The sequence below is a fragment of the Rissa tridactyla genome, chromosome 5, assembly GCF_028500815.1.
Source record: "Rissa tridactyla isolate bRisTri1 chromosome 5, bRisTri1.patW.cur.20221130, whole genome shotgun sequence".
Classification (NCBI taxonomy): domain Eukaryota; kingdom Metazoa; phylum Chordata; class Aves; order Charadriiformes; family Laridae; genus Rissa; species Rissa tridactyla.
In genome coordinates, this window is record NC_071470.1 from 59156373 (window position 1) to 59180986 (window position 24614).

At 40.9% G+C, this 24614-nt stretch overlaps 1 protein-coding gene across 6 annotated transcripts; it reads right to left on the reverse strand.

Annotated features, from left to right (window-relative positions):
• Positions 1-53: 53 nt before the first annotated feature.
• Positions 54-22804, reverse strand: INTS10 (integrator complex subunit 10). 6 transcript variants are annotated; one of them, XM_054202982.1, is made up of 18 exons: positions 22653-22804; positions 21503-21570; positions 21138-21241; positions 19955-20094; positions 19007-19088; positions 17466-17606; positions 16866-17037; positions 16251-16420; positions 12536-12669; positions 11612-11765; positions 10906-10988; positions 9831-9983; positions 8598-8706; positions 8163-8242; positions 7522-7684; positions 6367-6460; positions 2363-2440; positions 54-421 (listed from the first exon to the last, which is right to left on the reverse strand). In XM_054202982.1, exons 1-18 carry the CDS (start codon positions 22779-22781, stop codon positions 265-267), a joined length of 2211 nt encoding a protein of 736 aa, XP_054058957.1. In that variant the 5' UTR covers positions 22782-22804; the 3' UTR covers positions 54-264. The 6 variants fall into 6 exon arrangements, 5 of the variants coding, with proteins under 5 accessions (XP_054058957.1, XP_054058956.1, XP_054058959.1 ...); XM_054202981.1 differs by having other exon boundaries at positions 11612-11768; XM_054202984.1 differs by lacking the exon at positions 2363-2440.
• Between the last annotated feature and the right edge of the window lie 1810 nt (positions 22805-24614).

Here is a 24614-nt window from a genome sequence, read left to right on the forward strand (position 1 = left end):
CTTAGTATAATGTTATGGAAAAAACCCAAAACAAATAGGACATTACAGAAGACTTCTTAAACAAAGATTTATTTATAAAGTTTGATCTACCCACATAAGAAAACTAAGCGGTGAATAAACACTGAGTAGCGTTTGTGTATTGCAGAACTCATAGGGAACTTCTTTGATAGCCTAGACAAGTGATTTTTCCACTGCCACACTGCTGTTCGTACAAGTAATAGCCTTCTCTCTCTGTAACAGACATTGCATCATGATCCAGTCCGTTCAAGCAAGTGTCTGAAGCAGCAGTATTTTCTCATTAATGCAGAACCTATGCAAGACCACCATGAGATTTTCCCCACAGCGCGAGACCTGGCGCTCCATGGCCAGGCGGAAATCTTCTTTCACTCCTTTAGTTATACCCCGGGTAACTGTGTGATGCCTTAAGCCATGAAGGAAAGAGAGAGAGAAAAAAATCAAACAAGAGTTATTTGGTGCACTACAGTAATTTAAAAGGTGCTGCATGTTACTTACTATATACCTACTGTCCATACCCGAGTTTATATAAGGAAACCCAAATAGCCCATGCTATGCTATTTTTTAAAAATCATGTGTTTAGCAGCTTACAAGTCTTTCAACAGTTTGAGGTTACATAGAAGTCTATGCTCTCACTGCTTTGATTATTGGGAGGGAAAAAAAAATGTTACTGTTCCGGCTAATAGGAAAATCTATTCTCTTAACCCAGCCCATACAGAGTTCTCCCCTTGCTTGGGGACAGGAATTTTTTTTCCCTCTCCACCTTTGCTGCCCAGGCCACTTCCTCTTTGTAATCACTTCTATAAATGGTTGGGGTTGAAGGAAGAGTGAAAAGGTGAATCTGCTTTCTCTGGAGGAAGGGAACAGATGGCTGCCACCAGAGCAGAGGGCATCTTGTACCAGTAAGGAAGTGCAGGAAGGAGCTATAGAATCCTGTAGGCACTGATAACTCTTTCACTAATGAAAGGCACAGTGAACTCTTTCACAGGCCAACACAAAGTGCAAACCAAGCCAGGCTGTGAGTCTGTGTTAGTAGAAGCCAGTCTTGTGGAGACAGCAGACACCAGGCAGGGATTACATTTATTCTGAGCAGAAGTTCAGGACTTGTTTTCAAACAGAACAAAGGTCCAGCTGTTGAGCAAGATAAAGTGATGCTGGTTGGGGAAACTCTTGGGATACTGCCCTGTTAAAGGCCGTTCTTATGAACGAGTCTTTGTCCTCACGTTGGCCTGCAGCACTCGATACCTAAATCTTGTCCTTAAAACAATGTTCTGCAGCGCCAAAGCCACTACACTTTACTTGCACTGCTCCAGAACTGGATAAGTAAGATCAAGACTTTGTAACATCTACTTGCAAGCCCTGCTTGGGACGGGAAGCAAAAGATAGGCCCTGAAATGAGAGCCCTAGCACTACTAAAGGAGCGGAATAAATTAAATCACAGAGAAAAGCACAATGCTAACATTGAGAAAAGTCCTGAGTCATGGGTAAGAAGGGAAGAGCTGGACCAAACCCAGCAAGCACACTGAAAGACAGAAAGGAAATAAAAAATAAAGGGTGAGGCCATCTATGCCAGTCCAGAGACGCTGGAAATGAGGAAGGGAAAAGCCTGGGAACTGCCCTCACCAACAATACCACCCCACCTTCACTTAGATCAGCAAGTCCAGCATTTGAAAAGAGACTTCTCTGCCGAAACAGCAGACGCTTCTGTAACAGGTAGAAAAGGCAAAGAAGAGACTAGCCAGAAGACTACCAGGCCATTTATTGATGAGCTACGCTGAGTGAAGCAAAACTGCACTGAAAATACTCCACCATATTCAGAGGTTATGGGATAAGCCCCGTTTTCCATCTTTACTGCCCTAAACATTGCTGGCAGCTGAGTGCTATGGTCAGGCACAACCTAAAGGAGAACGCAACCAATAGCTACTGAGCAAGCCAGCAGCGGTTTTGAAGATGTGTGTCATTTAACAGCTGGAAAACAGAAAACAGAATTCAGAACAACTTAAATGAAGAAAAGTAGCTACAAACGGATCCAGTAACCAGTATCTTGAAAAGAAAGGGTTATTCTCTTGCTAATATATGATTGAACATCGGTGTCATTTGTGGGGATTTCTACATTTTTGTTTAAATTCAACAGTGATTATTAAATTGAAAGGACACGGATACTGGCAACTTATGGTAAAAAGAAAAATAAATGTTATAATAGAACAACATGGTTTGCCAGGCAATGTAGGCACAAATGGAGGAAAAAAAAAGATAAATATTGAGTAACAAATTGCTGAAAACCATGGGCAGTAAAACATGTTGACAAAACACAGCACACTATGAGCGGGGTTTTTCCACTTGGTACCTGTCAGCAGTCTGTATGCTGGGCTGTAGCACAGGTATGAATTCCTGCTGCAGTAACCCCATGGGAGGGCTAGAAGTCCTTTAAAAAACAGCAAATAGCAGCATTCAAACACCCACACACCAACTCCCCCTCTGGTGCAAAACAACTCTCCAGAAAAAGGAGCAACAAAGAAGTAGGGTGAGACCACACAGCAGTATGACCATGGAGCAGCCGAAGGGGTGCAGGACCCTAAGAGCATCAAACATGCAAATATCCCCAGATTTCATTGCCAGGCTGTTCTGCAACTGTGGTCTAAATACATACACATATTTCTGGACAGTTACACCAGGAGAAAGAACAGTGGTAGGTGCAAAAACAATATCCAGTTGTACTACGATGAACTGTCGTAGCTCTTCCCGGGAAGAGTGTCAATCAGAGAAGATATAATCAGAGGAGCACTGCAGACACCACAGCTTCCTTGCAGAGCCAGCAGGAGTGTGTCAGCAAACCAGGAGAGTCCACAACTTGGAGTTAAGGGATTTGCTGCTGAGCCCAAGCCGAGTGCATGCACAGCGGGTATCGGCCAAGTTGAGTACATGACAGTGTTTGTTACAGGTTGCCTAAGTATCTTTTCATTAGCCCACAGATGGCCTTTTTCACCTTTTCAAATTCAAACTGCACACAAAAATGGCTGTGGGAGGATGGCATGTCAGAGCACGAATGCCCACTCAGAGCAGCCTCCCATTTATGACCAGGGCCACATCAACTAGCCACCAAAAGGTGTCTCAGCTAAAAGACAATTTGTCTTTTCTGTGAAGTCCTTATCTTTGTTTGCTAACTATAACACAAGATAATAACCTCACACATCCAGCCTAGAGCAAATCCAATGCCCCACCTAAGGAAAAATGAGCAATTTGGTATATAGAGAACAGGTCTAGTTTCTTAACCTAAGTCTCTCAAAATGTCATCTAAATCTTATTAGGCAACCAGTTACTGAGTGCAGCGTTCACCCCCCATAGATGCTAAGAAGGAAGCAGAGAAGCAAGACTCACATGTCCGTAATACTGAGTTAGGTGTCTACCTTCAGATCTCACAGGTGGGCATTTTGGTTAGTATCTATAATTTATTAATGAATATGGTTGGAGAGCTATGCTTATAAAAGCCAAATAAAGACGGGATATTTTAGTAGTACAGAAATACTCTACAATACAGCTACAATAACCTGAAATAAAATATTCACAAGAATTATTCAATTAAATTAGATTGATTTTTCAAGATTAGGTCCAATACTGCAAAAATGGACACGGGAAACAGAAAATACAAAGGAACAGGAAGATGTTATTGGTCCCAGGGTGGCAGATGTTTGCAAAAGGGATTCTGTGCAACTGTGTCTTCATTACTGCTTGCAAGATCTGCAGCCAGAACTAAACACACCCAAGTGCACAGTCAGAATAAAAATTACACTTCCAAGATACTTCATTTCACTTCAAACCAACTGAGCTTTTCCTTCCCTGTCCCCAAGGGGAGATGTGATGGGAATATGAGTAGAGACAGAACACCCAACAGCTTTCACATCAAGTTTATGCATTTTGATAGGCTAAGATTAGACTAATTAGAGTAAGATTTATTAAAAAGAGGAGCACGATATTAATCGGTCATTACTTGCATATTGTTCTTTTCCTCTTACCTCACTAGCTAAGCCTGCCACTACTGACATGTAAACTCAGTAAAACCATGAAACTTGGTTTGCCTAGAGTGGAGTTCAAAAGCACTTAGTGGTTGAATTCAGAGCTCATCGTAGAAGTCTTGTTGACACTGCAAACAGAATGAGCTGGTCGTATCACCAGTTAAAACCAAAACCATGGACCTTCACATTCCCACAATGGATAGAAGCAAAGGGAAAGCTTACGAACTGTATATATATTTTGCAGGACCCGACTGTAAGTCTGCAGGCTACCAAGATCTTACTTCGGCTTTTGAAAACCACATTCCAGTTTGCTTTCCTGGGTTCAGAAAAATTAATATAATTTCCTGTTAAGTATAAGGTGCTGAGGAAAAGTACTGGAAGATTGTGAAATTCACCTGGGGAGAAAAATGACCTATAAGTCACCAAAAAAAAAAAACGCTGTCTGTATAAAAAACATATCATATCTGTAATACATTTCCCCTCAATTAAGATGCAGGATTGCTACACACGTTTATGCTGAGGCAAATATGAGGCAAAGGAGAAACTGCTCCGTCTTTGGGCTGCTGTGGCAAACTCACAAGAGTCTTCCTGTGCATGGCTGAACAGTATCCGAGCTGCCTCTGCTAATTATTGGGAGGATGGTGCAGCAGCTCGTACAACTAGAACTGGTGACAGTTTTGAAAGATGAAAGCCAGTCTGCAAGTTTTGAGCCTACCAACCATTGTCCCAGGAAACAGGACCGTTCTGGCGCACTTCATCTAAAACCCCAGCTGGGGGAGGCTGTGAGCTAACCAGTGCAGCGAGTCCAGCTAAAAAAAATAACTGGGGTAACAAGGGAGATTTCATCTCCAATTAGTGGACTACACCCTGAACTCTCCCTCCCATCAGCTCTCTGATGAAGTGGTTCCTGTCCTCCACATCAGCCACATAAAAGACACTGTACACGGCTTTTCCAGCTGGATGGGATATTTGAACATTTTGGCTCAATAAGCACAAAGAAATGGACCTCTCTTCTACAAGCATTTCCATCATTCAGGAAACAAAACACTGGTCAAAAGGAGGTCAAAGAGAAATTTCTATCTTGTTAGAATCACTGATTGCTACCTACTTCCTGACTGGTGTGGTCAGAACAGTAAGAGCTACCATGCCAATCAAAATAAAAGCTGTGACTCAGAAAAACAGCACTGAACTATTACAACCAAGTTGAGATAGCAGCTAAGAAGTTACCAGGCATAGTCTTTAGTGCTAAGCCCTCTTGCTGACAAAGCTTATTACTTAACATTATACATAGTGCAGAACACCCTGATTCTTGTTTTCATCCAGCGGTTAGAAGTAGTGAGATATAGCAAGGGTAAGAGTTTGAAAATCTAGAGCTTAAAAGAGGAAGTTCTCTGTCACATAATTAAGCATTTGTATTTCTTCTTTTTCTTTTCTTTAATTACACCTAGCATCTCATTTTTCTGTCGGTTATTTTGGAAAATCTATTTACTAGTCCAAGTTTGGATCCAGTTGTCTAATGTTAGGCTCCCATTTTTTGAAAACTTTAGCCCATTTCTAGTTAGTGAATAGCCAGAAACACTGACCCAAACTGGAATTTCAATAAACTTCAGCAGTCCCCCTCTTCTAAAGCAAAATACCACAAGTTCTAACAAACAACTAGGATATTCCAAAACATTCTGCCACTAAAACCCTGCAGCAGATACTTGTTCAGTCTTGTCTCAAAACTAAGAACACCTAGGAAGTTAATCCAAATTATTAATTTCCTTCAGCATCTCATAATAACCTAGGCAGAATAAGCTTGTTCAGTACATAGCAAGAGATGACCTGCTAGTTCTAAGAGAAAGTTTATTAGAGTTTACCTGGAGTGTAATTTAATTTATAATTTATACCTACATTTTTCATCATTCAGTGGTCTTTTGTAACTTTGTTTACAATTAATAGTGCTTTCTGTTCAGCATTACTGTTCAGCAAAATTAACACCGTGCACTCATGCCTAATTACTTAAAGAATTCCTGCAAAGTGCAAGTGTAGTTGAAAGAGCAATACTGTAATCACTTTAATATGAATCATTCTAAAGCAAATGCAACTTAAAAATAAGGTTCTGTAAAAGTAGGAGTTTAAAAGTTGAAGAACCCCCCAAAAGAATTCACAGATCAGCAGGATAGTCAGAAAAAAAACTCACGGCTTTGTTTGAACTCCTTAGCCAACTCCTTAGATTTAAACTCAAAGGCATGACAAACTTACTATCCAGAAGATGACATGAAAGCAAAGGCAACTGGAACATACTCTCCTTTTTTTTTTTTTCCAAAGAAAACAGTAAATGCTTTTTTATCCTTACTTGATCAACATTGCTTGATTTGGCAGCAGTTCCAGATGAATTTTCCCTCCTTCCTGTGTTCTTAAATAAGCAAATTCCTCCAACATATCAATATCTGAAGAAAACGTTAAAGATTTGAGTAGGGGAAAAATGATAGAGAACATTCCTTCTTATCCCTCACATCTAAAGCCACATTGCTGAAAGGCCAGTCAAAAATTAACAGCTATTGACGTATCTAGTTCTTAAAAGCGATAAAGATCATGGCGTGTGTTCCTCATCCTCCACAAATTCATGAGGAAAGGCTTTTTAAAGTGCAAAATACACACATCCGTCAACTTCTTTTCTCTTAATTTCTTTGTAGGTACAGTCAGACAGAGGTAAAGAAAGCTCATCTCTCTAAACAAATTCTCTGGTTGTTTTTACTTCATTTTCCTGCACTGCAGGTTATCAAAGCAGTACATACTGAGGCTGGGACTGAAGGAAATGCCACAACAGTGGCACATACCACCCTTTCTAGTTTTCTATTTTCGTCCCTTATTTAGCTTCTTTTTTTTTTTTTTTGCTTCCTTTAACATCAGAGCTTTTTTACTTGTCTCAGATACGAGTTAGTCCCCTTGTTTCCTGGGGACCATGGCTGGATCTCTATTTAGGTTAAACGCTAAACTGTCCACATGTGTGTATGCTAATCAAAGCGTATGTCAGATATCTGAATACAAATAATGAGACATGCTTTGTATGAACTTTGGCATACCACGTTATTTTAGTAAACAAAAAAACTTACCCACACAAAGCATTTCATAAACAATAGCCAAAATCATTCAACTCTGAAGCACTGGTACTGCTTTATCGTTTTTGTTAACAACCTTGTAGTATAATGCCCCATGTATCTTATCGAAGAGAGTGCCATCACTTGCACAAGCAGCCTAAGCTGCTGCTGAAGGGAAGTGCAATTGCAACGTACTTAAGGATACTCTCAAGTGCCAGAACAGGTGACAGGAGCAATATTTATAGTCCGTTGTGCACTGCCACCTATTATAAGAGACTTGCATGGTATGGAAATAAATACAGAATATGATTCATGGAGAAGAGCTGCTGCTCAAACTATCTAACAGCTTTTTCAACAGCCCATCACATAGTTTTGGATCTGAAAGACATTCTTGGTTAGAAAAAGGATACTTGTGACATAGTTGAAAAAATTCTCGTACTGGAAGTTTCCTTGTTGGCAGATTTTGTTGATGGCTTTCAGGAACAAGTTCTCACCACGTGGCCACTCATGCTGAAGCAGAACAACTACGTGGCCCAGCGCCATATCATCTCTGCTGTCAGTGAAAGCTCTGAGCTTCAGGGAAAAAATGGACATTGAGACAATCAAGAAACACATCTTGCTTTTATAACTATATGGGATTCACCTCACCTACATCTGTGCAAATACAAGAAAAGTTCTTTAGGAGCTTATTTCATTCTGCCCTAATATATACATTTAAAATAGTTTGGAGATTTCCAGCAAAAATACCGAATTGTCTCCGTTGACCTCTAAGGGAAGTCTGAATGCAGACAAAAATACGTTGAGATTAATCCTATCTCCTCTGCCCCAAACTAAAATGAATAGAAAGAGAGAACAAACCCTCCTCCATCAACACTGCCTCCCCCCCAAAAAAAAAGACCCTCCACAGACCCATTTAGGTGAGAAGCACTTGAGGCACAGCCGTTCACACCTAGTCACACCACTGGGATAAGGCCATGCAGTTTCAGGACGCCAGATACATAAACTAGGCCTTACAGACATGAGAGAATTTGAAACCTTGACTACAGCTTACCTTGAAACAAGCTAACAACAGATGAAGGCAGTAAGGCATGATGGCTCTACTGGTACATGGCCAAAGCTTCAAATCAGACCCTGCAACAGAACAGTTTATCGTACACTTCTTTAGGGATCTCACGATTACCTAAGTTTGAAAGAAATTAGGGTGAAGTAAAACAAATCTACAATTGCCAAATCTCAGGTAGGGAGGAAAACTCTGAAGGTAAATTCCGAATGATTCAAAACGTGAAGTTACACAGTTTAAAAATTTTTCTTCATTTCTCTTTTCCTGTAGGAGGCCTTTGTCACCAATATACTTCAATAGCTACCAGCAGGAAAACCACTCACAAAACCAAGAGGGGATTAAGAACTTCCTCCCTTTTCGTAATACAAAAAGAGAAGAATTACATACTCAACTAACACTGAGTTTAAAGTAGTAGCAATTCCATACCTTTCCTGAATTTAGACTTTACTTTAGGTTGCTCCTCTTGTACTTTACCTCCTTCTTGTATTGGAAGTAAAATACAGCACATGAGGTCAAGCACTTTTTCGCATGTTTGCTATAAAATGAAGAAGAGAGACATAATAATGCTAAGTATAAATTAAAGTTCTTAAAATTCATGTATGTTAATAACGATTAAAAATTTCAGACACCACAAAAGAAAAAAACAATTACAAAATTCTCTGCCAGAACTTGAGTGGACTTAATGAATAACTTAGTTTGGCCGAGCAAAAAGACGCAGCTGTCATTAAACAATCTCTGAGAGCCTACATAAGTCATTTTAATTGTGAAGAAATATGTATTGGCATTCTTCATTTCAAGAGTCTCAGATCAATACAACTGCAATCAATAACTATTTTATTTTGATGAATTAAGTTTTCAAATGAATTCTTAGAATAGCTTTTAAAAGCTTGTTCTGTCCATGGTAAAAATAGAAAGGAAAATGGCAATCTGACAGCATGACAGAATGCGATGAATTTTTAATGCTATTTCATAGAGACAATAAGAGGTCTGTGGGGATATATTATCACATTTCTGATGAAAAAGTAGTAAACTGGAAGGGACAAAAAGACTTGTACAGTAGTACTGGGATGACGTTAGAGCCTCAGAGACCCAGCCTTTATCGTTAGTGCTGACACTGACTGATCTCAGACCACCATGCACTCCTGTAATATTAAAACCACAAAATATGTATTCCAAAGGAAAAGCAAGTTCAGAGGTCAGGCCAGACAGTATTGCTCTGAAACTGTCAGTTGATAACTAATTCTTTTCTAAGATGATCACGTAAGTTTCTTTCCTATAAACCTTTCTCTTTCCCCTGCCACGTGAAGCCTATACCTAAGAATTTTCCTTCAATGCTTAAAACTGTTTCCGTAAAGTTAAGGAATTAAAATTTAAGGTTACGTTTACAGACTCAAACACTTGTAGCTATGGAAAATCATAACTAAACTCCCCAAATCATAACTACCAAATAGACTCTTTAAGAGAGATACTAAAGGACAGTCAGTTAATGGGCCAGGTAGTGCAATACTTCCCCCTGTGAAGTATGGATTTTTCAGTAGACTCTGGGTTATGTTCACTACCCCGTTGAAAGCAGGCTAACAGGCAAATTCAAAGGAAGACGACAAACAGGAACCACAGGGCCAGATGATGAAGGACCAGTGCATGGAATGCTATACGTACCCGATATTCTCCAAGGGCAAAGTGGCAGGTTGCTAACTGGATTAGTGCTCTTTGATTTTCTAGTGATCCTTGTCCTGTAATTTGCTGTGGAGAATGAGAGCCCTGAAGAGCTGCCAAGTGATGTAGGCTGCTAATTGCTTTTTTGTACTGCCCCTTTAAAAAAAAAAGATATAAAAAGGTAGTGTTAGGGCCTTTGTATACACTGGGTAGAAAGACAGAAATAAAAATTTCCTTACAGAAAGCTTTCAAAACAGAGCATGTCCAAGTAACAGGGCTTCAAAATTTTAATCTAGCAGAACACTCTTGAGTGATGTGCTGTGCACAGAAGTTTGCAAGGCAGTGAGAAGACAAACGGAATTCTGTTTTGAAAAGCCTGTTTACAAAATTGCATTTATAACTGAAACAAATAATCATGCTCTTCAGAGTTAATCATTACTTTATTTAGACTAATAAAAGTTTGAAATAGCTTTTGTTTAGGTACAAGTACAAGCAAAAATAAAAGACCTCCAAAGGAAAAATATGAAAGAACAAGCTTTGTTCTATAGGTGGTATTCGGAATGAGTACAGTCAGCCTAATTTCTGGGGAGAATGATAAATTTTAACTGAGACATGTTAAAATCTTCTGCTGTTTGAAAATTCTTTTCTCTGATTGTGTTCCAATAGAATGCACTGACAGACAAATAAAATACACTTTTCTTCCATAACACTATATATATCTACAGGTCAGAACGCCAACGCAGAGGTCTTTTCCATATGCCAAAACTAGCTACTGGGACAGGAATATCCAACCAGGTCAGACTGGCCTTTGAGCAACCTGGTTTATTGGAAGGTGTCCCCAGGGGGTTGAACTAAATGATCTTTAAGGTCCCTTCCAACCTAAACCATTCTATGATTCTTTGATCCTAAGTAGGGTACCTAAGAACGGTAAGATTCCATCCCCAAAAGGGTCATGCTTTAAAGAATAAAATCAGTAGACACTTAAAGCAGTCAAACTGGCTAATCAGAACAGCTACTCACTAGAAGGAAGAGCAATGTAATAGTGTTATTTTTACTAGTTTTTACTTTATTTTTTTACCTGGTAGATGATCATGTCTGTAAGAAAGATTCTTAACCAAAGCCATGTGTCTGTCTTCCATGACAAACAAATTCTGGTGAACTCTGTGTAAGTGGTGAGAGAAGAAAAAGAGAAAATGAAGCATTTCACAGCTTTGGGTTGAAAATCAATTATCTAGAAAAGCAATAGCTGAATTTAAAAATGAAAAAAACTGAAACAGTGAGAGTGTGACATCTTTCAAATATAGGATACTGTCTTCCTATACAATCGTATTTTGATTATACTTCTCTTCAGTGTCAAACAAATTTAAAAGCAGCTAGGTGGTACTATTGGCCTTCTTTTTAGAAGATAAATTTGTTTTCAAGATTATCACACCAGATATTATCAGAAAGGGTGAGACACCGTAAAGACACATCTTCTTAAGCATGAAGTAAAGCAGCCATTAGCAGCATATCCTCACCATATTATCAGCACTACTACTAACCAACTGCTCCTTCAGTAAAAGCTGCTTCCAAGAGAAGTGGGGGAGAATGAGCAAAAGATGCATGAAGGATGAAATGAAATCCAGGATCAAAATATTTAGAAATGCAACAACTGATAAAGCTTCTTATTGGAACTTAGATCAAAAATACTCAGGACCCAAAGTAAATTCAATTTTAAGGATTCACAATGACTTCTATGAACAGCAATGAAGCCTAAATGCAACTGTGCCTGAAGTTAGTCTTACCTTTGTCGAGTGATTCCAGAGAATAAAGCAGCTCCCAGCTCTCTCTTGCCAGTTTAAAACTCTCTAATACTTCAATAGAGTTTGCAAGATCTGCCTTGTTTACTGTAATATGGCGACTTCGTGCCTTCCCAGAAGGATCCTCATCATCAGAGCTCTGCTTAAGGGTCAGTATAAAACATAAAAGGTTCTATTCTCAATTTATACTTATTTCAAAGGACTACAAAGTCACAGAAGTTGCACTGAACACAAGAAAACAATTCTGTACTAGAGATGCCAAGGTCCTAGTTTAAGTGCCTTTAAGTGACTTTTTGCTTAGCTTGTTTTCATATTAAGAACAATCTCTTTTGCTACCAAGAAACTCAGTGGTATAGCGTGATAAACAGTATCCCAAAAGAATTAATTCTGTTAAACGTGGCACACCACCAATGAGCTTCATCCAGATTATCTGTTAAAGTACACACATCCTTTATAATTTATCACTCATTTTAAGCCTACAGTGGCATAATGTAAAGCAAATGTAATTCTTGTATAAGTGCGTACTTCTACCAGCAGACAAACTCAATAAATTGGTGGGTTTCTACTATTAAAGAAATAGATGTATTCACAGCTCCAGTCATAAAAAGCCAATTAATTTGGACATCTGACTGCTATAGCTACCATTTTTAACATCTTCTGCAGTCTCTGCTGAACGCCTTCAAGTTAAAGACTTCACATGAGCACATGTGTCTACAGCAATTGCTACAAAAATTGTTTTATTCTTGCTGGCGTTAGCCAAAAAAAATCTGTTTGCAAATTGTGGTCATAAACAGCTATTCCAGGGTAGCTCTAAAAATACATCCATTACATTTGTGTCAAAACCACTACTGTTCAAATTCCAGTACCAATGACATTCCTGTTACAAATGAAAAAGTCTAGAAAAATTACCATTGTTTTTTCTCTTCCTTCAGCAAGTTTCCTCTTTTTGTGTATGTGTTTGTTACGATCAATATCTGTATCACCATAGATGTTGGTCACATCCTCAAGAAGAACCAGTGGTGTTTGGTTTGGAGCATTTGGCCCTGGATTTAAAGATAAATTAATTCAAGATTGCTCTAAACTGATCCAAAAGGTCTCATGCCCACATCAAGCTGGCTTTGTTGCCTTCACAAGTAATGATTATAATGCTAGAGAAAACAATCTAAAATTAATTCACTTGTGTTGCATAAGCTTAAACTAAGCTATGTTTTTCTCAAAGCAGTCTTACGGTAAAGGTCAGAATGCATTTACCAGACACCACAAGAGTTTGCTTGAGAGCTTCAGAATATCTTTGAATCCTTTTCTTACAGAGCAGTCACAAGATATACTCAGGCGGCAGGTGTTCTCTCATCAAACATTATTTGCTTTTATATAAGTACAACTATTCAGCAGGTGAACAGAACAAATGGCTCTGAAGTTAACAGCCACAAACATCACAAAGCAATATTCTCAAAACATTCTCATGAGAAACCAAAGCAATATGCCAACAGGCACTGATGCCTCAAAGAAGTGAGTGTATTTTATCACAAGATTTCCCTAGTAGGATTACTCAGTGTGAGCTTTGCCCCCACTGATCTTGGTGTGCAGAATTAAACCTTAGACTGCTAGAGCCCATCATCACTCGCCAAAGCCTCTAGAGAACCCTTATTTTGAAGCACAGAAGACATAATTTCTACTTCCACTGGTGCCACAGAACATCCAGTGGAATCCGGTACTCGTTTTTTCAGACCTCAGTGCTTAAGTTTCATTAGATATAAAACAGGAACAACACTTCTTAATCTCAAACAACATTGGTGCATGGTCACTACTGAGAAAACTTTACTTCCAAAAATATTTTCTCTGTTTGCACAATCAAGTTGTATATAGATGCGCAAAGCTCAGACAAAGAGAAATATAAAGGAAAGGGGAAATCCATTAATCTGTTTTCCCTTTTTGAAATCTCCACCAGACAAGACAGTAATGCAGACAAGTATTTTCAGTATGTGCGTTTCTTCTGTTTGTATTTGCAGAAAGAAATGAGGATAAGGCCTCATTTGTAATTGCACGGAACTAATTTGAGAGCTTGGTATAAAGACAATCCATTTCATCTCTTGACATAGAAGAACCCATATTAAGCTTTTCCCATCTACTCAGAAGTGATGCGTAAGGAGTCCACTACAACAGAAGTTAATGTTAAAAGAAATAACATTATTTTTTAAGCACGCCAGGTTGGTTATCTCCTTCGCCTAGGTTCAAACTAAATACCACCATTGAAACGTCCTCTACACAAAGGCTGCAACACATTGAAATCACCTCTCCTGTATACAGGTACTCTCCCGTACCTGTATTCCACTGTGTTGGAATCTAATCTGTGTGAACTGAAAATAGAGCCAAGTCATAACATAGAAAATAGCATCCATGAGAAACAGGTATAAAAGTACCACAGCTGGGATGCTGGAGAGTTTTATCACTGGAATATCAAGAGCTGCCTACTTCTAACACCTAAGAAGAAAGGAGTGGGTTTTTCTTTTACTCATACCGATTTGAATGAATACCAGTTAAGTGCTTTGCTTTCCAAATAAACGTTCTCATCTCAGTGGCAGGCAAGTGCACCATAACCTTTATTCCAAAACCTCCAGTCCTGAAGCAAAACAAAACCTAACCTCACCCTTGTCTTGGGCTGCAAACCTTCTCTTACATGGCTGAAAGTTACACAGTCATACGAAGAGCAATGTTGTGTTTTTCTGTCTAACTGAGCTCTAGAATCTAAGCGTAAGAATTTTTAACTGATTTCTAACACAGTGTTATAAATAAACCCCTAAAAGCATCAGCCCAAATAGCAACTCCTGCCAAGCCTGCAGGCAGCCTGAAAATCATGAGAGGTGTGAATTGCCTCATTCATTTTTCAAGTCTCCAGCAAGGCAGATATAAATTATGTCAGAGAAATGAATTGAAAAGTTTTCTCTCAAGAGGTTTCTTGCAAGTCCATGCACATGAGAAGAAAGTTACAGATCAAAACTCAGAGCTACTGGACTAAGGAGAAGACAGCTTTTTTCCCCACTGCTGTGCTTCCAAAATACATAGAATTCTACAGTGAGCCCTCCAAAGAGGAGGAAAAACCCTAAGGACAGAAATGATATGAAAGGCACTGAATACCACTGGACTTTAATGCTAAAGCAGAAATCATGAGTAAAAGATGTCTTGGAAATGTTTTCCTGATGTCAGGAAGTGACAGAAGGTACCAGAAATGCTGCACTAAAGGGACGCACTCTGCTATCTCAGTATACGTTCTTTTTTTGGTGGATCAGTCTGAAAACCATGAGCTTTAACATACTCAACTGTTCAACTTAGAAAGGAACATTTTCACCAGTGCTTTACTTCCTTTCTTCCTCAACTCAGAATCAAGCAGCTAAAACTATATGCACAGCTAACATACCTCACTGCCCCACAATAACGTCTCTTTCCTCTTGACAGAACAAAACACTCAACTCAATTAGTTCCTGTATCTGTTAAAGTGACTATGTGTTCTTTGCATACAAGTTGCCAGGTCATTTGTCTTCTGAGCTTAGCTATCTACTGACGTTGTTCAACTCAATACACAACTTTAAAACCCATCATTTGTATTGAGTGTTTAATTACTCAAATGGTCATTTGGTCCATGCAGGAAATTGGGATGAAACTTATGAACACAACACACAATTAAAATTGTAATTTTATCATGAATCAATAACTGTAGTGCTAATAAGTACTAATTACCTATGGTGACAATTGTTATTGTTGCAAGGAATTCCCTAGCAGTGAGTGAAAAAGCAGGAAATGCACACTATTAAAGAGTTGAAAATTCCTGTTTACGATGCTGTTTATTTCAATAAGTTCTGAACAAACTGGAGGTTAAAGAATTTCCCTCAGCTTCTGGGCCATCCCTGAAAAGTCCAGTCTATGCCTGAAGAAGCAATCCAAGGTGTTCCAAGCAAACTGATATGCCCCAAATGCAGATTTGAGCGGGGAGGAAAAAGCACAGGTAACATTCATACTTTAAATGTTCAATTTACAAATTAATTACAAATTAGGATTAATGTGCAAAGCACATTTTAAAGATCATGCTTAAACTATACAGAGAAAGCCAAGTTGGAAGCTTGTGAATTTCAGGAAATCTTTTCCTATTCAGTTTTTATTTGATTAATTATAAGTTTGTTGTGTGTTCCTAATGCAAAAATATCTGCACTTATTTTGTGGAAGCTTTTTGTACAATCTTTTCACTGAAGAAAACCAGGAAAATGTCAAGCTTCAAAGAAACAGAATCAGAGGAGAAAATGAAACAAACATGATGCTGATGGAAGAGTAGGAATCAACCCTAGAGATGCTTCTCATAACATCTGGTCTGCTACGTTGCTAGACAACTGCCTGCTGCTGGCCAAGGTTGAAACCACGATGCTAAGTTAGACTGATCTTTGGTCTCATCCACACCAGCACTTGTCATGAACTATTTCTGCTGGTAAGACTAACGGCTTGGGAGAATTTTTAAAAAGACCCATGTCACTTTGTAAGATGATAGTTTCAGAAGATTAATGAGAAAAGATCTTTCAGACATTAGCAATGAAATCACAAAGAACTCTTTACAAAAGTTGAAACGTTAGAAACTAACCTTGAAAGAGTGATGGCTGGATGTTGCTGACATACTGGAATGCATTTTTAAAGAAGACCAACATCGTGGAATACACTACTTGATTCTTATATTTAGCGTGTGCATCACTATCAAAGTTACTGATGTATCTGCAGAGGTCTTTCATTCGATGCAAAATGTCACCAAAACTTCTGAGGAAGAGAGACAAAAAGAATTCGGGATGTTACACAAATTCCAAAACTAAAGGAAAGAATGCCTAACGAATATGAAAAACTTAATGTTTTGGCTGAGGAAATCCCCCAGCTGCAAGTCAGTGGAGGCTGGAAATACACACCAGTAAAACTTCACTAAATATTTACCATGTTCCTCTTTGCTGAGGCACCTAGGGAAGGATACCCCAGAGTACTATAGTTCTTATGTCTGACTTTCATTAACAAATATTTAATTTAGAGACCAATTTGAAAGGGCTCCCTGGATCCACGTTTTTCCTTTACATTGTACAGTCTTGAAAGAAAAGCTGCACTGAATTTACACAAAATGTCCTCATGTTAAAATCCTTCTCCAACCCATGTCCTTAAGAATTAAAAAGCCAAATTGCCTTGAAAAGAAATACCCGGAAAAGTACACATTTCTCACCTTCTTCCCTTATCCATTTGCCATTCACACCTCATTCCTACCACAGACAGTATTTTAAATAGCCTCTCCCAAGGATCTGTAATCTGCGATGATTTCTCTGTAAGACCATCTATTACATATTTTTGAGAGCTACGCTTGCTTGGAGACATAATATCAGAAGAATCTTGTGAACCTAGGAAAATCAGCACATTTTTCTCTGCATAAAGAAATCAAACCAACTGATTTATTTTCAAGAAGGGGATATGTAAAAATGTACACTGGAGCTTTCAGGGTAACCATTCTTTACTGAGAAGGCTGACAGGGAGCAGTAGGTGTTTCTGCCTCCTTGTACAAAAGAGCTGATGGGCTGGATAAGGAGATCTTGGACATTCTGTCCTACCTCCCAGTACACATGTTGAAGCCTCATGAGCATCACGCCTAAGTAGTTGAAGCATCATGAGGTATTTTGGTATCAAAGAACTAAGAAACATCAAGTACTACTATTAATCCTCCTCTATGGGATACATTACATAAAGGTCATGCATTCTTCATTTATCAACGTCAGTTCAGTAATACTAAAATACCTTCTAAGAAAGGTTAATTTTGTAAAAATATTCTTACCTTGATATTGGCTTTCCGTCTGTGTGGATCTAGTTACATAGTTAATATAAAATTCTGCTGCTTTATTCAGATATTTATATAACAAGCTGGCAGGAAGTCGAACATCAGGGTTGTTAATTATTAGAGGAAGAACATCACAAACTAAAATAGAAAACAAACCAAAAAATCCTTTAGGCTTGGGTTTTTTTTTTTGTTCTGTTTGTTCTAAGTAAGGTTTCTCAATCAGCAATGTAAGCCTCCATCTCTGGCTGACCATACACCACAAAGGATCACAAAGAACCTCACATGAATGACTGCAATATCAATTTGTACCATATGGTCAACCTGGCCTAATGTGACCTGACTAAAGGCTAGTCTTCTGACTAAAGCGGTTTTCTAATCTTGATGTCTTAGAATCATAGAATCATACAACCATAGGGTTGGAAGGGACCTCTGGAGATCATCTAGTCCAACCCCCCTGCCAGAGCAGGGTCACATAGAGCAGGCTGCACAGGAACGCGTCCAGGCGGGTTTTGAATGTCTCCAGAGACAGAGACTCCACCACCTCTCTGGGCAGCCTGTTCCAGTGCTCTGCCTCCCTCAAAGTAAAGAAGTTCCTCCTCATGTTTAGGTGGAACTTCCTATGCTAAAGTTTGTGCCCATTACCTCTTGTCCTGCTGCTGGGCACCACTGAAAAGAGCCTGGCCCCATCCTCCCGACACCCACCCTTTAAGGATTTGTAAGTGTTGATAAGGTCCCCGATCAGCTGTCTTTCTTCCAGACTAAAGAGACCCAAATCCCCCAGCCTTTCTTCATAAGAGACGTGTTCCAGTCCCCTAATCGTCTTCGCAGCCCTTTGCTGCACCCTCTCCAGCAGTTCCCTGTCCTTCTTGAACTGGGGAGCCCAGAACTGGACACAGTACTCCAGGTGCGGCCTCACCAGGGCAGAGTAGAGAGGGAAGATGACCTCCCTCGACCTGCTGGCCACACTCTTCTTGATGCATCCCAGGATGCCATTGGCCTTCTTGGCCACAAGGGCACATTGCTGGCTCATGGTCATCCCATTGTCCACCAGGACTCCCAGGTCTCTTTCCACAGAGCTGCTCTCCAGCAGGTCAGCCGCCAACCTGTACTGGTGCATGGGGTTATTCCTCCCCAGGGGCAGCACCCTACACTTGCCCTTGCTGAATTTCATAAGGTTCCTCTCTGCCCAAATCTCCAACCTGTCCAGGTCTCTCTGTATGGCGGCACAGTCTTCCGGTGTGTCAGCCGCTCCCCCCAGCTTTGTGTCATCAGCAAACTTGCTGAGGGTGCACTATATCCCCTCATCCAGGTCATTGATGAATATATTGAACAGGACCCAGTACTGACCCCTGGGGAACACCACTTGTCACTGACCTCCAGCTAGACTCTGTGCCCCTAATCACGACCCTCTGAGCTCTATCTTTCAACCAGTTATCTATCCGCTTATCTTTCTATGTCTTGAAAGTAGTTCACTGAACTCAGAATCTTGCCATCCTAAAAAGCTGTACAGTAACACAAGAACATTAATAGTTTCTTACCAAACAATTTTCTAAAACAATTCACTGGGGATTCTTGGTCTTCAATACTTTCAGCATCTAATAATGTTTCTCCAAGGCCTACCTGTGTAAGCAGAGGTGAAAATCAAGCACTGGAGCGGTGGTTTTAGAACCTTTTTGAAGTGCTGTTCAATGGAGTTGAACAATAATTCAGTGGATGCATGAGTAGCAATTCACTATATAACTGCATGCGCTAATCTCTATAGTATACTATCCCTACTTAATAACAGGTGAAAAGCAACACCAGAAGACAGCAAAACAAGACCACAAGAAAAACCGTGCATGTGTCTGTATCAGTAAAGACATGCACAGACAGGCGAAAGCGATGAAGGTACCAGGCCTTAAAGTTGCAACTTGTCACCTGAGCTGTAGTAACTGACTGTGCACTCTGCCTGATGCTAGTACGAGCTAGAACATCTTAGTGTAAGTCAGTCTCAGAACCAACAGGTTTTATAGTCTTTAGACTATTTTGAAACTATCCTTAAACTGTCCTTAAATAAAGTAGATCATCATTTAAAGAGCTCCAGCTGAAGTTTACTAAGTCAACGCAAACATGCTGCTTGTTACAGTCTAGTCATAACCTCAATGCACTCTGCCCTCAGTGAGAGTTTGCTGACAAAAAGCTGAAGTAATATTCTTTCTTAGACTATAATACTCCTCTACATTTTTTTGTGCTATTCTGCTTTTTCAAAAAGCATGGAATATTCTTTGCATTTGCAAAACAAAAAAATCGCTTCATTTGCTTCCACTTGTTTTCTGCCCAATTCTTTCCTGGTGGTAACCTCAAGATACAGCGATCTGAACTATTAGCCACAATTAAACATGAATAAAAAGACTCACCCTCTCACTAGGCAAAGGAAAATACATTTCAGCAAAATCTCAAAGAACAGAATGCCAATATCCTGAATAGTTGCTATGAGCTTCTCTTACCCCATGTTGCACCACAGTCTCTGGGAAACGTCGCAGAAGCAGTAGTAGCATTTCTGCCCTTTCTAATGTGTTAAAACACTGCTCTGTGGCCTTCAGTAACATCTCACACTGGATCCGACCAGGAAGGGTTTCAAACAATCCTTAAAAAAAAAAATTAAAATGTTTAACTGGCTATGTCTGAATTGTAAACGTGACTGACAAAGGGTAAAAGACTGGTCAACATCATATTGCCATGCAGGGTGAAAGAGATTTCCTTATACTTTCTTCTCCTTTTAATATCTATGCTTGGAAAAAAATGGCTGTTTCTTTCACAGAAGACCATATGAATATTTACCTGTGTTTATTCGGTGCACAGAACTTGAACTAACAAATAAGATTGCTAAGGAGTGGAATACTGAAAATTCTAATACTAAAATATTTGACATTTTAAGATGCTTTTTCAAGAATGTTCATTTATTTTACTTACATTCCACTTCTACAACTAATAAATACTTTCATTATTAAGAGGTAGGTTTTTTTCAATTTTAACTTCCAATGAGACACTAAAAAGAAACCAACATATTCTCCCTGTAATTTTTATGTATTCTCTCTGAAAAGTAAACATACCCCACGAAAAACCACATGTTCCCTAAACCGGAATAGCCTGTATGCAATTACACACAGTTTCTTAGTGTGTTTCCTTAGAGTTTCTGAAGCACATATTTGAACAGCAGATTATAATTTGTCAGGTGTAAATCCTGCTTTCAAAACTGCCTGTGGTTGCCGGCAGTGAATGCAAAGCCCTTCTGGTCACTGTTCGTTTTCATAACCCTCACTGCATACGTATGAATTCACTCCATTTTTATGATCATTCATTGTTCTCTGCAATCACTGGGACGATGATTCATAAGTCCCATTCCACTTATTCCCTATGCAATCTCTTTTTTAAGTGCTTGTTGTTCTGGCAGAGGTAGTCTACCCATCTAAGAGACAAAGCAATGGGAATCAGCTTCTCCTGGCCCTTTGTGTTTCCTAAGCCTAACACATTGAATGAAGTCTTTAAGGCTGAACTGAGCAAAACAATCTGGTGCCCACAAGCAAATTTAAAAAGACTGACACTTACTTGCCACACCAGATACGTAGCCAGAGGGCTTTTCTTTAGATTCCTTCAGGACTCTCCCTACTCAATGAGTAGAATCCTTACCTCTTAAAAATTGTGTCTGCTTGTCCTGAGAGTCATTCCTTAATGCTGATGTAATAACGCTAATCTCCCTCCATACAGCAGGCTGGTCTGGAAAATTCACAAACCTGTAATGAAGTTTGAGGCAAGGAATGCACAGTGATCTCATAAGCTGCTTCCAAGACAAAACCTTCCTATGAAATAATGTGCAGGGGCAAATGGAAAATAAACCCTTCCTTTTTACTGTTTATTTTTAATTAATAAGACTTTTTCTGGTTAATTCATCCACGCAGATTTCCAAGAACGCTCACATTATATTTCTGGAAACTCTGACATTTATGGAAGCAAGCACCTGGCATAATTGCAGAGTTCCAGCTCTGATTACTTACATGTCGTAGAGTAGCCTGCCCGCAGACGCTGTCCTTTCAGCATTCCTCTCAATAGTGTACATCTCATACTGCAAGATGGAAGAACAGAACGTTAGCTCTCTTGAATACACTTATGAACCAGATCAGTCCTTTCACTCTAAAAAACCGGCCCAAGTTTGCCACAGCAGTCTGAATAACAGAAAATGAAAGGATTGCAACGTTTGCTGTAAAAATTAGGAGCTGAGTTTACACTATGTATTTACATGTTAAATTAGGAATAAAATCCTGTATGATAATATAAGTAATATTAACATGCTGCCTTTATTCTTACACACACAAAACTCAGCTTAGCGAGAATTCAAATAGTTCTTTGACTGGGGTTTGTTGCCAGTGAAATGCAATGCAAAAATCCAAGCTATTATGAAAGCCATAGGCAAGAGAGGTACTTTAAATCTCTACTAGAAATGGCTATTTTTTTGCAACCCTAAACGTTTCATCGTGTGCAAATGCAAGAAGCAGAAAGGGACCTTCCCCTCAGTTATTAAAAAAACAACATTTTCACCTCTTTCACAAAGCATTCATAGGAGCGGGTTTTATTACAGCGAAACACAACAAGCAGTTACAAGCTCGCCACTTTACTTTTTAACCACTGGACACCACAGTGAGAGGCTGGGCACTGCCGCCACACGCCTCTTGTGCTTCCCAACAGCCATCCTGTGCGTTCAGAGGGGAGTGAAACACGACAAAGAAAGTCTGCGAAAGACCGTTCGGCTGCAAAATCCGGACCGTTCGGCTGCAAAATCCGGGTGCTGAGCCCGGCCCCTGCCATGGGTGCCGGGGCGGACACCTCTGGGGATGCTGGGCCCGGCCTCTAGCTAGGTGCTAGGCCCGGATGCCGGCCAGGGGAGCCGGGCCCGGTCCCCGCCAGGGGAGCCGGGCCCGGTCGCCCTTCTTCGCGCCCCCCGGCAGGGCGCTGCCACAGCCGCCGCTCCGAGTAACGGACGTTAACGGCGTCGCTGCCGGGTCCCCGTCACCACGGCAACCGTTCGCCCCGCCTCTCCTCCCCCATTAGCCGACGCGCCAGTCAGTCAGGCAGCACCCGCCGCAAGGCCCTGTGGGGTTACCGGCGCGCCGCGCCTCTCTATTGCGCCGGTGGGGTGGCGGCGCTCACCTGTATGTTGAAGTCGGCGGGGTAGAGGCTCCGCGCCGTGATGAGCCAGGCCTTGGCCGCCCACAGGTCGCCCGGCACCAGCTCGCGGGCCCGCTTCACCAGGAACTCGCAATCCCCCTGCGCTGACATCTTGCTCCTGGCCCGGCCCTGCCGCTGGGCGGCGCGCATGCGCCTCGCTGCCCTGGGGCGGCCCCTCCCGCTCCTCCGCCCCGCCCCGGCGGCGCGCGGCTGAGGGGGCGCGCGCCTGCCGCCATTTTGGAAGCGGCGGGGAGAGGTTTCGGTGCGTGGCGGTGGCTCTGCCGGGCTGCCGTCTCTCTCCCTTCTGCTGCTCTCTCGGTCGCGGGCTGTGTCTTTTCTGCTGGTGGCCGCTGGGCCGGAGACAGCGAGGGGCGAAGAGCCCGAAGTGGCAGGGGGGTGCAAGGACTTTGAGAGGGGGTAGGCTGAGGAGGGCCTGTGGAGCAGGAAGTTCGAGAGTTAGGAAGGCTTGTATGGGCAGGGAGGATTACAGCGATGTTGTGTAGCCCAAGGCAGCAGTTAGGGCTCCAGAACCCTGTGACTGACCATAGGGAATTTTGGGCGCAAAGGTAAAAGAGGCCTGCTCTTCCACCTTTGGCAGTTAGTGTGATAACTGGTAGGAGACATGCCAGGCTTCCCTCAGGAAACCTGACTTTTGGCTCTGTGGGCAGTGTCATGGGTGTAATAGCACTTAGAAGCAACTGAATTGAAATTGCTGACGTTGGCTGCAGTGGAGCGCTGCCTCTTAAAGTTGGTGTTGCTGCAAATCAAAGCCTGCTTGTGCTTCTCAGAGGTTCTTATAGCCCAGTACCAAGGACACCAGCAGCAGATACCAAGGAAAAAGAGGACCTTTCACCCCAGAAATGCACCTAGCCTTCAACAACTTGGAACTGAGATTTGGTTGTTACGATTAGTTTTTAGTGTTAAGATGTCTCTCCTTTCTGTTGCTTACCTAAAATGTAAATTTCTCAATTTTTTCCATGTCACTTTCTTTGTATGTGCCTTTCAAGTAGGCTGTTCGTTTTCTGACGTAGCAACGGACCTTGCAGACTCTGCACTTGGGAACTTCTACTGATCAAATCTGTAAATCTTGATATCTAGGAGTTAGTGTAATAATCTGATTAGCAAATAGTTTTAACAGACTCTTAACCTCCAGGCAAGGGAGAGATGGGAGTCCAAGTTTTTCATCATACAAACAGTATAACTTAACAATAGGGACAAAGTCTGAAGGGGACATAAATGAGGGCAGGAGCCACCTGGGAGTGTTCAGGCTTGGAAAAGTTTGCTGATAGACCTAACAGAGGACTTGCATTAAGGATGCCTGACCCGTGGACTTGAGAAGTAAAACTTTTCTGTGTAATAATCTCATAGATGCAGGATGGGTAGCTGTATCAGAAGAATTGCAGGGGATTAGGGCAAGCGATGTCAGTGAGAGAGCAGGAAAGACCGCTTATGTTTCATTTGTGGATGAGAGGAAGGGGAGCACTGTGGTCTTTGAGAATATGGGTACTGAGTCTCTATGAGGTGAGACAGGAGTAGTATTTGAAAGTGCTGGGAACATAAACTATAGGTTTTAGCCAAGCAGGTCAATGTGCTCTGTTTAGAGCTGTTACTGTACTAAACCTGAACCACTGATGTGCCAGTGACACAGCATACTCATCTCCCATCCCAGGAGCCAAGCCTGTAAGTGGTGGGGTTGGGCTGGTTGACATTGGGCTCTGAAGCTTCCTCTCCACCTAAAGTGGCTTTCCTGAGTTCTTGCACAAATTGTGCTGTTTTGATTTCCACTGTGCAGGGTGTGCTGAAGGTCTCAACGTCTTAAGCCAGCTAACTAGAAGTGCACACAGCCTCCTTCCTGCAGGAATTCAGGACCCAGCTGAAATGCCTAAATGAGCCTTGTTTATCAGGAAGAGGCTTTGAAACCTTCTGTAGCAGGAAATTGGCAGC

Coding starts and splice junctions, on each gene's coding strand:
- INTS10 (XM_054202981.1), bottom strand. CDS start 22,781: ATGTCAGCGCAGGGGGATTGCGAGTTCCTGGTGAAGCGGGCCCGCGAG. Junction 17,607..19,006: donor TTGTTTTAGAAAATTGTTTG/GTAAGAAACTAT, acceptor TTTCTATTTTAG/TTTGTGATGTTCTTCCTCTA. Junction 422..2,362: donor AGCATACAGACTGCTGACAG/GTACCAAGTGGA, acceptor TCATGGCTTAAG/GCATCACACAGTTACCCGGG.